A 13,102-nucleotide genomic window follows, 5' to 3' on the forward strand; every position below is an offset into this window, starting at 1 on the left:
TTACCTTGGACTATTTTAATTTTTTTATTAAATTTCTTTATTTCAGGATTTTTTTTTGAACATTTACAGTTATCGGTATCATAAATTTTCCATCTCTTTTCTTTTTTTCCCTCTCATTTCCCCTTCCCCTCCCTCATTCCCACCCCCCCCCCCCACACCGAGGTTATTGACAAACACATCTGCAAAATATATCCTCCTTGGACTCTTTTTATGTCTGAACTTTCTTGTAAATGTTGTGCTCATTGTATGCCTGTCTTTTTATTTTATTTATTTTTTTATTTTTTTTACTGCTGTGAAGCACTTTGAGCTGCAATTAGGACTGAGCCCAAACGTTCGAACCTTCGTTCGTTACGTTGGCATTCGAATTCTAAATCAACATTAGAATTTAAAATGTTTAATAAAAAAGAAAAATTTATAATAATGTTTATATATTTCTTTATGTGTTTATTCATTCTGTTTAAACCAATGGGGTTTTTCTTCACAGTTGCAGATAAAGATTAGGCTACACTAATATTATAGTATTAAAAAAAACTAGGGATGTCCGATATTATCGGCCGACCGATATTATCGGCCGATATCGGCAGTAAATGTGATATCGGAAAATATCGGTATCGGTTTAAAAAAAAAGAAAAACAATAACAATATTTGTTATATATATATCCAGTGAAATGATTAGTTACCTGAAATTATTCCGTTTTTTGGGGGGGGGGGGAACCCTGCATATATCGGTATCGGTTGATATCGGTATCGGAAATTAAGAGTTGGACAATATCGGAATATCGGTATCGGTAAAAAAGCCAATATCGAGCATCCCTAAAAAAAACTGATGAGTTATATTCATTAAAGAAAGTTGATTTCATAAAAAAAAAAATACTCATTTAATCAGATTAATCACTTTATTCAAATTGAGGATTTAGTTTGATTGAGTTGAGTTTGATATTTATAATTTATTTTATAAAAAAAAACAATTATTATTAAAAACGAAGGTTCGAACGTCCTCAAACAGCCTCAGCTGCAATACTTGCATACAAGAGAAATTCTAAATGGAAAAAGGACAACTGCTTGACGTTCATGGCCTCTTACCGCTCCACGTTGCCCATGAAGACGGTGATGAAGTTCAGCACCTGCTCCAGACTCTCCGCAGACGACTCCAGGACCTCGTCGGCGAAGCGACGCAGGAAGATGAAGAAATCTCCAAGGTTCTCCGCGAAAAACTCTGACGGGACACAAAGAAAGGCATATTCTTGCCATGAGAGAGAGACTGCTGAAAATATCCCAACACAAACAAATGAATTATTATTATTAACGAAGGAATGAAGGAATGGAAAGCAGACTACTTAAAAAAACCCACCCGGTACGTAGCAGAGCACGCTGTGCTCCAGGGAGGGCAGGGGGAAGCGGAGGGCCGTGTGCTCGGGCCCGTGGTTGCCCAGGCTCAGCTGCACCAGCAGGGCGGCGCAGGAGGCCTGCAGGTTGAGGCAGCACTGCAGCGTGGAGGGCTGCGTGGCCGCCGCCTTGGTGGACAGGTAGACGGTCATCAGGCGCTCGAACTGGTCCCGGAGCTGCTCGGACACGGGGCCGCCCGCCAGCTGGGCCTCCCGCCACGTGCCCTGCAGCCGGTGCAGCGACTGGTTCATCTTCACCATCTGCTCGTGGAGTCTGGGGGGAGGGGGGGGGGGGGGGGGGGGGGGGGGACGGACACGGGCGCGCGCAAAAAGACGCAAAAGAGGAAGGACGTGAGCCAAATGTTGAGAGCAAGGTACCAACTGCCTCGCCTGTTTTACTGCAACACTACCATCGCCGACATCTAAGAAGGGAGATCCCCCCTTGAACGGCCCTTCTAAGGTTTCTCTCCTCCACACTGCCTGTGGTGCATTTTTTTCCTATTGCTAGGTTTTAGTGAGTTTTTCCTGGGGTGTCTGGGAGTGTTGCATTTATTTAAAAATATTTTGGACTTTATGGTGTTTTTGGGTTGTTCTTGATTTATTGTGATGTTTCTTCTTGACTTGTTTAAAGAAGACGTGTCCGGCCCCATGGGGACATTAACGCGTGTTGTTGGGCCTTAAAGAAGACGTGTCCGGCCCATGGGGACATTAACGTGTGTTGTCGGGCCTTAAAGAAGACGTGTCCGGCCCCATGTGGACATTAACGTGTGTTGTCGGGCCTTAAAGAAGACGTGTCCGGCCCATGGGGACATTAACGTGTGTTGTCGGGCCTTAAAGAAGACGTGTCCGGCCCCATGTGGACATTAACGTGTGTTGTCGGGCCTTAAAGAAGACGTGTCCGGCCCATGGGGACATTAACGTGTGTTGTCGGGCCTTAAAGAAGACGTGTCCGGCCCATGGGGACATTAACGTGTGTTGTCGGGCCTTAAAGAAGACGTGTCCGGCCCATGGGGACATTAACACGTGTTGTCGGGCCTTAAAGAAGACGTGTCCGGCCCATGGGGACATTAACGCGTGTTGTCGGGCCTTACAGGAGACATGTCCGGCCCATGGGGACATTAACGCGTGTTGTCGGGCCTTAAAGAAGACGTGTCCGGCCCATGGGGACATTAACACGTGTTGTCGGGCCTTAAAGAAGACGTGTCCGGCCCATGGGGACATTAACGCGTGTTGTCGGGCCTTAAAGAAGACGTGTCCGGCCCATGGGGACATTAACACGTGTTGTCGGGCCTTAAAGAAGACGTGTCCGGCCCCATGGGGACATTAACGTGTGTTGTCGGGCCTTAAAGAAGACGTGTCCGGCCCATGGGGACATTAACGCGTGTTGTCGGGCCTTAAAGAAGACGTGTCCGGCCCATGGGGACATTAACGTGTGTTGTCGGGCCTTAAAGAAGACGTGTCCGGCCCATGGGGACATTAACGTGTGTTGTCGGGCCTTAAAGAAGACGTGTCCGGCCCATGGGGACATTAACACGTGTTGTCGGGCCTTAAAGAAGACGTGTCCGGCCCCATGGGGACATTAACGTGTGTTGTCGGGCCTTAAAGAAGACGTGTCCGGCCCATGGGGACATTAACGTGTGTTGTCGGGCCTTAAAGAAGACTTGTCCGGCCCATGGGGACATTAACACGTGTTGTCGGGCCTTAAAGAAGACGTGTCCGGCCCATGGGGACATTAACGCGTGTTGTCGGGCCTTACAGGAGACATGTCCGGCCCATGGGGACATTAACACGTGTTGTCGGGCCTTAAAGAAGACGTTTCCGGCCCATGGGGACATTAACACGTGTTGTCGGGCCTTAAAGAAGACGTGTCCGGCCCATGGGGACATTAACGCGTGTTGTCGGGCCTTAAAGAAGACATGTCCGGCCCATGGGGACATTAACGTGTGTTGTCGGGCTTAAAGAAGACGTGTCCGGCCCCATGGGGACATTAACACGTGTTGTCGGGCCTTAAAGAAGACGTGTCCGGCCCATGGGGACATTAACGGATGTTGTCATGCCTTAAAGAAGACGTGTCCGGCCCATGGGGACATTAACGTGTGTTGTCGGGCCTTAAAGAAGACGTGTCCGGCCCATGGGGACATTAACGTGTGTTGTCGGGCCTTAAAGAAGACGTGTCCGGCCCATGGGGACATTAACACGTGTTGTCAGGCCTTAAAGAAGACGTGTCCGGCCCATGGGGACATTAACGTGTGTTGTCGGGCCTTAAATAAGACGTGTCCGGTCCATGGGGACATTAACGTGTGTTGTCGGGCCTTAAAGAAGACGTGTCCGGCCCATGGGGACATTAACGTGTGTTGTCGGGCCTTAAAGAAGACGTGTCCGGCCCCATGGGGACATTAACGCGTGTTGTCGGGCCTTAAAGAAGACGTGTCCGGCCCCATGGGGACATTAACGCGTGTTGTCGGGCCTTAAAGAAGACGTGTCCGGCCCATGGGGACATTAACACGTGTTGTCGGGCCTTAAAGAAGACGTGTCCGGCCCATGGGGACATTAACGCGTGTTGTCGGGCCTTACAGGAGACATGTCCGGCCCATGGGGACATTAACGCGTGTTGTCGGGCCTTAAAGAAGACGTGTCCGGCCCATGGGGACATTAACACGTGTTGTCGGGCCTTAAAGAAGACGTGTCCGGCCCATGGGGACATTAACGCGTGTTGTCGGGCCTTAAAGAAGACGTGTCCGGCCCATGGGGACATTAACACGTGTTGTCGGGCCTTAAAGAAGACGTGTCCGGCCCATGGGGACATTAACGTGTGTTGTCGGGCCTTAAAGAAGACGTGTCCGGCCCATGGGGACATTAACGCGTGTTGTCGGGCCTTAAAGAAGACGTGTCCGGCCCATGGGGACATTAACGTGTGTTGTCGGGCCTTAAAGAAGACGTGTCCGGCCCATGGGGACATTAACACGTGTTGTCGGGCCTTAAAGAAGACGTGTCCGGCCCCATGGGGACATTAACGTGTGTTGTCGGGCCTTAAAGAAGACGTGTCCGGCCCATGGGGACATTAACGTGTGTTGTCGGGCCTTAAAGAAGACTTGTCCGGCCCATGGGGACATTAACACGTGTTGTCGGGCCTTAAAGAAGACGTGTCCGGCCCATGGGGACATTAACGCGTGTTGTCGGGCCTTACAGGAGACATGTCCGGCCCATGGGGACATTAACACGTGTTGTCGGGCCTTAAAGAAGACGTTTCCGGCCCATGGGGACATTAACACGTGTTGTCGGGCCTTAAAGAAGACGTGTCCGGCCCATGGGGACATTAACGCGTGTTGTCGGGCCTTAAAGAAGACATGTCCGGCCCATGGGGACATTAACGTGTGTTGTCGGGCTTAAAGAAGACGTGTCCGGCCCCATGGGGACATTAACACGTGTTGTCGGGCCTTAAAGAAGACGTGTCCGGCCCATGGGGACATTAACGGATGTTGTCATGCCTTAAAGAAGACGTGTCCGGCCCATGGGGACATTAACGTGTGTTGTCGGGCCTTAAAGAAGACGTGTCCGGCCCATGGGGACATTAACGTGTGTTGTCGGGCCTTAAAGAAGACGTGTCCGGCCCATGGGGACATTAACACGTGTTGTCAGGCCTTAAAGAAGACGTGTCCGGCCCATGGGGACATTAACGTGTGTTGTCGGGCCTTAAATAAGACGTGTCCGGTCCATGGGGACATTAACGTGTGTTGTCGGGCCTTAAAGAAGACGTGTCCGGCCCATGGGGACATTAACGTGTGTTGTCGGGCCTTAAAGAAGACGTGTCCGGCCCCATGGGGACATTAACGCGTGTTGTCGGGCCTTAAAGAAGACGTGTCCGGCCCCATGGGGACATTAACGCGTGTTGTCGGGCCTTAAAGAAGACGTGTCCGGCCCCATGGGGACATTAACGTGTGTTGTCGGGCCTTACAAATATATTTGATTTGATTCTGTAAAAACATCCAAGTAGGCACTCGGGTCGGGAACCGAACGTGGTCATTTTAAGGCTACCGACCGCATTCCATCGGTACTACGGAGTAACGATTCACGCTAGATCAATCGGTACCAAATTTTCGGTACCTTTACACGTTTAGTATAATAAGAGTGTAATATACTAGACAAGAGGGAGCCTTTTCCACAAATATATATTACCGTCTTGGAGTTTGATAATTATTTACTGAGGATGGCCGGATAAATGTAAACATTTAAAAACAAAATACATGATCATGTGATTTATTTTGTGTGGTCAGTCAGAGGTTTTATTTGCCGTGTCTGGACGAATCCACATTGGAATACAGGTACAGAGCAACACTGTGTGTCTACGACTAATCCAATACAGGAGCAGAGTAGAAACAGTACAGGACAAATAATAAAAACACAGACAGTATAAAAGGACAAATGCTAAGGTTGATATCAACATCCCCTAAAGTGCATATCACAGTAAAGTGCATAATGCATAGAGGCACAATTTGCAGTAAAAGTGCATATAATCAAAGTGCGTGATGCACAGACACACAGAAACAGCACTTCCACAACCTGACTAATAATAACACACCAAAATAAAATAGGATGATATACAAATCTAGCCTTTGGAGTTATTCAGGCTGCGCACAGCACTGGGGAAGAAACGCTTGGTGTGTTACAACAATAAATAGCCAAATGGTCTAAATAAATAACAATGTTGAAATAAATTATTTTCGTTATTGCAGAGAGAGTTAAGTACCGATACCGAATTCCAGGAACTGGTACCGGTATCGGTTCAAATGTGAACGGTGCCCAACCCTAGTAGGTAACTCCATCCTTAACCCTTTCACTGCCGCACTGCCAAATGGTTAACCCCTTTCACTGCGACAATCGACAATACAGAAGGTTAACCCTTTCACTGCACCCACAGCTAAATTCATTAGCGGTGTGTGTGTGTATGCAATTAAGCTTTATTCTGTTTTATATGTGTATTTTTGTTAAAATGTGTATATTGTGACGATGAATTGTATTTTATGTAGGCCTATTTGATGTATGTTATGTGTGATAATATTTTTTTTTTTATCACTTTAGGTTGATGCCCTTTTTAAACATCTTGGGACTACAGATGACATCTAGCCTTCTGGCTAATTCTGGCGTATTTACATTTTTAATGTCGATTAATACGCACTGTGCCTTTTGCAAAATAAACGTAAACTTTCACTACCACCACACCACAGAAGTAGTGTGATAGTAAAGGGTTAACCTTCTGCAGTGTGGTAGTTAGAGGGTTAAAGACAGGTGTGGTACCTGTGGAAGCCCAGGTGCAGCGTGAGCTGGGTGAGGATGAGGTTCTCCGTCAGCAGGCTGTAGGACGGGCAGTGATCCACTGGCTGGTGAGGGGGCATCGGGATCAGGCACGTCTCCTTCTCCAGGCCTGGGGGGGGGGCATGAGGGGGGGCAGCATTAATACTCTACACCAGTGGTTCCCAAAGTCGGGGTCGCGACCCAAAGGTGGGCCGCGAGCAGCCACGGATGGGCCGCGAGATGATTTAAAAAAAACAAAAATAAAATAAAAACAAATTTTTTTTTTTTTTTTTTTTTTTTTTTTTTTTATTTTAATTTTGTCAGGCCACTGAACTTAGAAGCAGGCCAGGACAGTGTTTCTAGTTGTATTCTAAAATTCTATTCTATTGTATTCTAAAATGTGACTATATGGTTTTATATTAACTTAATAAATAAACAAAAACGAAAAATCTACTTATTTCAACGAACATTTCAAACTAAATAACAGATTATGCACATAAAACGCTGAAAACAACCGAAGCAACAATAGTATTTTAATGAGGCTATTATTATTATCATTATTATTTTGCAACAAGTTAGCCCTCTCATAAATAGCACATATAAATGAATAACTAACTTGAACTAACTTAATAGGATTGAAGTGATATTTGGCTTAAAAAATCGGTCGCCTGACAAAAAAAAAAAAAAAAAAGCCTGACGATGTGCATTGGGCCGCGGCTCTCTGACGTCTTATTTTCTGGGTCCCGGCCTGAAAAGTTTGGGAACCCCTGTTCTACACGAGGCAGCATTAATAGTTACTCTCCGGTACACACTGACCTCTCTGACCTCTGAGACACACACTGACCTCTCTGACCTCTGAGACACACACTGACCTCTGAGACACGCACTGACCTCTGAGACACACACTGACCTCTGAGACACACACTGACCTCTGAGACACACACTGACCTCCGGGACACACACTGACCTCTGAGACACACACTGACCTCTGAGACACACACACTGACCTCTGAGACACACACTGACCTCTGAGACACACACTGACCTCTGACCTCTGAGACACACACTGACCTCTGAGACACACACTGACCTCTGAGACACACACTGACCTCTGAGACACACACTGACCTCTGAGAGACACACTGACCTCTGAGACACACACTGACCTCTCTGACCTCTGAGACACACACTGACCTCTGAGACACGCACTGACCTCTGAGACACACACTGACCTCTGAGACACACACTGACCTCTGAGACACACACTGACCTCCGGGACACACACTGACCTCTGAGACACACACTGACCTCTGAGACACACACACTGACCTCTGAGACACACACTGACCTCTGAGACACACACTGACCTCTGACCTCTGAGACACACACTGACCTCTGAGACACACACTGACCTCTGAGACACACACTGACCTCTGAGACACACACTGACCTCTGAGAGACACACTGACCTCTGAGACACACACTGACCTCTCTGACCTCTGAGACACACACTGACCTCTGAGACACGCACTGACCTCTGAGACACACACTGACCTCTGAGACACACACTGACCTCTGAGACACACACTGACCTCCGGGACACACACTGACCTCTGAGACACACACTGACCTCTGAGACACACACACTGACCTCTGAGACACACACTGACCTCTGAGACACACACTGACCTCTGACCTCTGAGACACACACTGACCTCTGAGACACACACTGACCTCTGAGACACACACTGACCTCTGAGACACACACTGACCTCTGAGACACACACTGACCTCTGGGACACACACTGACCTCTGAGACACACACTGACCTCTGAGACACACACTGACCTCTGAGACACACACTGACCTCTGGGACACACACTGACCTCTGACCTCTGGGACACAGACTGACCTCTGAGACACACACTGACCTCTGAGACACACACTGACCTCCGGGGAACACACACTGACCTCTGACCTCTGGGACACACACTGACCTCTGAGACACACACTGACCTCCGGGACACACACTGACCTCTGACCTCTGGGACACACACTGACCTCCGGGGACACACACTGACCTCCGGGGACACACACTGACCTCTGACCTCCGGGACACACACTGACCTCCGGCCGTGCACACTGACCTCTGGCGTGCACGTTGCGGCCGCGCCGCTCGTCCTCGCCGAGCTCCTTGAGGGCGCAGTAGGAGGGGTTGAAGGTGAGCAGCTTGGGCGAGCGCGGCCGGCAGAAGGGCTGGCAGAGCCTCAGCAGCGCTGCGCCCAGGTTCAGGAAGAAGGCGTCGGAGGCGTACATCTGGAGGAACATCTCCGGCATCTGATTGGCCCAGATCTTGGCGCGGCCGGCGTTGGCCTGCAGGCAGCCGCCCAGCCAGGAGAGCAGCAGGTGGCGCGTCTCGCCGGAGCGCTGCAGCAGGTTCTTCAGGATCAGGTGCAGCTTGTCCTGGAACTGACCCATGAACTGAACCACGGCAGGGGTCATAGGTCATAGGTCATTATGAGCCGGCAGAATCTCTCGCTATAGTCTCACCTTAGTAGGGCCGTACCGAATAGTTCGAAGCTTCGTTCATCATAATGTTGACGTTCAAATTCTAAATCGACGTTCGAATTTTTTTATCATTTATTTTTTAATAAATTATTTCTTTAATTAAAAAAAATTATATATATTTTGTATGTGTGTCTATTTATTCTGTGCATTCTTCACAGTTGCAGATAAAGATTAGGCGCTACACTAATATTATAGTATTATAATAAACATTTTAATAAAACATTTATCATAAATGATGTAGCCCGTCTGCATCCGCTCGGCGCTCCATCAAGACGTCACCGTCACCATCGTACCGTGAGCCCTGATTGGATGATTTATGTTGACGACACTGAGATGAGTTATATTCATTAAAGAAAGTTGATTTAATAAAAAAAGAAAAAATACTAATTTAATCAGATTAATCACTCCATTCAAATTGAGGATTTAGTTTGAGGATATTTATAAAAAGAATAAATAATAATTAAATTTAATAAAATTGGATTACGTCATAAAATATGACAAGACATTCGAAGCTTCGTTCGAATACTTCAATAGAAGCTTCGAATGTTAAAGCCCTCCTATACCTTAGTGTTTCATCTTTAGCTACACGATAACGCCACATAGCTCCGGTTTAAAGCGCCGAATTAACCGAATGCAAACAAAGCCCGGTCGCGTCAATACTTTAGGCAACCAACTTGTGCCTAGCTCTGCCGCGGAGCTCTCTGCAGCGGAGCTCTCTGCCGCGGTATTATGCAGCCGTAATCCCCCCTGTTTTAACATCGACGGTTAGCTCAACTCGTTCGCCGCCTTGCTGTGGAGCCTGCGGTGCGTTGGTGACAAGTTCAAATCACTTCAATTTTTTTATTTTTTTTTAACATGCATTCTTTCGCCGGTTAAGTTTAGGCATTCTTTCGGAGTTGGTTAAGGTTAGGGTTAAGTTTAGGCATTCTTTCGGAGTTGGTTAAGGTTAGAGTTTGTCGCAGAGCATGGCAATAGAATGCAGCCTATTTCCGCACTGCCGCTGTCTCGCGCTGCCGCGGTCACATGGGCGTCGTGGCCAATCAGAGAAACGCTGAACGCAAGTTGGTTGCCTAAAGTATTGACGCAGCCCGGCCCCACGGTGTGTTGACTAGTGAGCGGCGCGTCCTTCTCGCTCACCTGGTGGATGTTGGCTTCCTGGACCTTCATCTCCTGCGGGCTGGAGCGGGACGGGCTCAGGAAGTAGCCGTGACCCTCCACCACCCCCGGGATCCTCAGCAGGCTGGAGATGCTCAGCACCGCCCCCAGCAGGCTCTTCTGGTACTGCAGGCCGTTGGCCGGGTCCTTGGGCTGGATGTGCTCCACCAACACCTGGGGGGGGGCAGTTGGAGGAGGAGGTGCATTTATTTATCTCTTCTATCCAAAGCGCTTTACAATGTGGTTCCTCACATTTGACCCCAGTCACTCACACAGTCACACACCGACATGCAAGGTGCCGACCACACGCACACACTCACTTTAAACAAACACACTGTAGCACCCATTCCCCACACTTTATATTTATTGATGAATGATTGCACTACAACTCGTACACCTTACTGTAAATTGTACCTAAATTGTACCTCATCCCATTTCTGCTTTGCACTATATAGTACTGTACATTAGTACACTGCATAGTATTGTATATTATATGGTAACTCAGAACATTGTACATATGTCTATACCGAACACTGTGACCTCATTTTCTTCTTCTAAATTACATGCTATACTATGTTATTTGATACTATCTTGTCTAGCACAGTCTCTGGAGCGTAACAGTAAGAAGCATTTTGTATGAATGTATTCTGTACTTCTGTATGACAACTATTAAAGAAACTTGAAACTTGACTAGGGCTGAAAGATTAATAGATTTAAAATCGCATTTTGTTTTGAATTTTTATTAATTTAACCAGGAAGTCGCATTGAGATAAAAGATCTCCTCTGCAAGTTGTTGTTATTGTTGTAGGAACGGTTTTGGGAGAGGGAGGTAAGGGGTTTTAGATTGTGTGTTGTGAAGTTTAGACTTCAGAGAGGGAGAGTAAAGTACAGAAAAAGTGGGCACCGGTATCGATTCCCAGGTAAAAAGAAACATTTTCAGGCTCGGTGTCCCGAACAGACCCACCGCGTAGGCCAGATGCAAGCCACATTTTACAATAAACCTCTGTGGGGCTGCTTAAAAAAATTATAATTATAATCGCAAATTTAATCGCAATCGCAATATCTGTGAGAAAAATCGCAATTAGATTATTTCCCAAAATCGTGCGCCCTAGTGCCGACCTGCTCATAGGGAGCAATTAGCGGTTAAGTGTCTTGCTCAAGGACACTTCGACACGCTGCCCGGGAGGAGCGGGAATCGACCCACCATAACATTTGACAATAGAGTGAATTGAATGGATTTAATGAGGTCAGATTAGAGATGATGACGGGATGTGGGGGTGGGTGGCTGGTCGGTCGCTGTGCGATATTGCTGACAAACTGATCGATGCGTGAGCCATCCTGACCTTAGCGATGTCCTTCTGGTGGCTGAAGTAGAGCAGGACGTCCAGGTACAAGTAGAGGACGGGCTGGCACAGGTCCAGGTCTTTGACGCGCCCCTGGAAGATCTCCAGCATCGGAACCACCACCTCCCCGAAGGTACGCACCTCCTGGTCGGCGAGCAGGCCGGCGATGACCTCCTCCACGAACTCCACCACCTCCTCTGGTTCTGGTAGACGGGAGACATGCGTTAGGACTTCGCAAGAAACAAAGAGTAGAGAGGAGAGTAGAACCAGACACCAGACAAGTGGAGAGGAGGAGGAGGAGAGGAGAGACTAGGGCTGGGCGATAAAAGGATAATTATCGCAATATATTTTAATAATCGTTATCGATTGATAATTACCGGTAAAAATAAATCAATACATTTTTCTTTTTTGTGACCTGCAACAGGGCAGTTTTAAAACCAGAGACAGTGGACAGACTTGTCTTTCTTGCCTGCAACTTAAAGTAATGGCTTTGCTTGTCCAAATGACAATACTGACCAAATTGACATTTATTTTTCTCTTGTCCATTTATTTATTTAGTTTGCTTTCTAATTTAAAATACAGTTTGAAACTGTCTGTACACAGTAGGCTATGTGTGCTAGCAGAGCTAGTCTCCAGTCACGAGTCACGGTGCACATGTGTGGTGGTTTGTCCACCAAAAAAGCGCCAAAAGATAGAAAAGAAACGAGCAGAGCCAGAACTGTTCAACTCCCCTGGAGCCACAGCCAGCAGAGAAGCTGGTTTACTTTCGCTTTCAAACCAGCTGCAGCCTGAGAACTGGAGTGTGAGGGGCTGTAACACTAAAGATGGCGGCAACGACAAAGAATTGCTGCAAAATAAATATACTGTACATATGTTGTAAAAAAAAAAAAAAAAAATGTTTTAATACTTTTAATAATTATCGATATCGAGTGATATGATAAGATTATCATATCATTATCGTGATATCATTTTTGGCCATGTCGCCCAGCCCTAGGAGAGACCAACGACAAGATGAGGATAGAGGAGAAGAGACGCGTCCAGAACCTACGTGCTCCACGAACTCCCTCCAGCAGCAGGTCCAGCAGTTGTTCGTAGATGTTCTGGCTGGCGTAGATCTCCGGGGTGAGCAGAACGGTCCTGGCGTTGACCACCGTCAGGTTCTTACAGCGCACGGCGAACGGCAGCAGCTTCTCTGGTATTTTAGTCACCTGGCATCACGAGATGAGTCAATGAGTCACAACTAGGGGCGCAACGATGCAACCTCACAACGATTACATTTGATTACGATTCTTCAGGCAACGATTCAATGCATCATGAAATCTCTTCATTAATTTGACCACGATTCGATTCGATTCGATT

General features: G+C 47.5%; 1 protein-coding gene across 3 annotated transcripts in view; it reads right to left on the bottom strand.

Annotated features, from left to right (window-relative positions):
- The window catches only part of ube4a (ubiquitination factor E4A), an 82,810-nt gene that overhangs the window by 47,654 nt on the left and 22,054 nt on the right, over positions 1-13,102 (bottom strand). For all 3 annotated transcript variants that reach the window (XM_084330621.1, XM_084330622.1, XM_084330623.1), the window contains 7 exons: positions 12,792-12,951; positions 11,744-11,946; positions 10,383-10,574; positions 8,825-9,158; positions 6,681-6,807; positions 1,352-1,659; positions 1,084-1,216 (listed from right to left, as the gene is read on the bottom strand). In XM_084330621.1, the coding sequence (XP_084186747.1) occupies positions 1,084-1,216; positions 1,352-1,659; positions 6,681-6,807; positions 8,825-9,158; positions 10,383-10,574; positions 11,744-11,946; positions 12,792-12,951 (1,457 nt within the window). The remainder of the gene's footprint in view (positions 1-1,083; positions 1,217-1,351; positions 1,660-6,680; positions 6,808-8,824; positions 9,159-10,382; positions 10,575-11,743; positions 11,947-12,791; positions 12,952-13,102) is intronic.

Source organism: Notolepis coatsorum (genome assembly GCF_963971535.1).
Source record: "Notolepis coatsorum genome assembly, chromosome: 1".
NCBI classification, from domain to species: Eukaryota; Metazoa; Chordata; class Actinopteri; order Aulopiformes; family Paralepididae; genus Notolepis; species Notolepis coatsorum.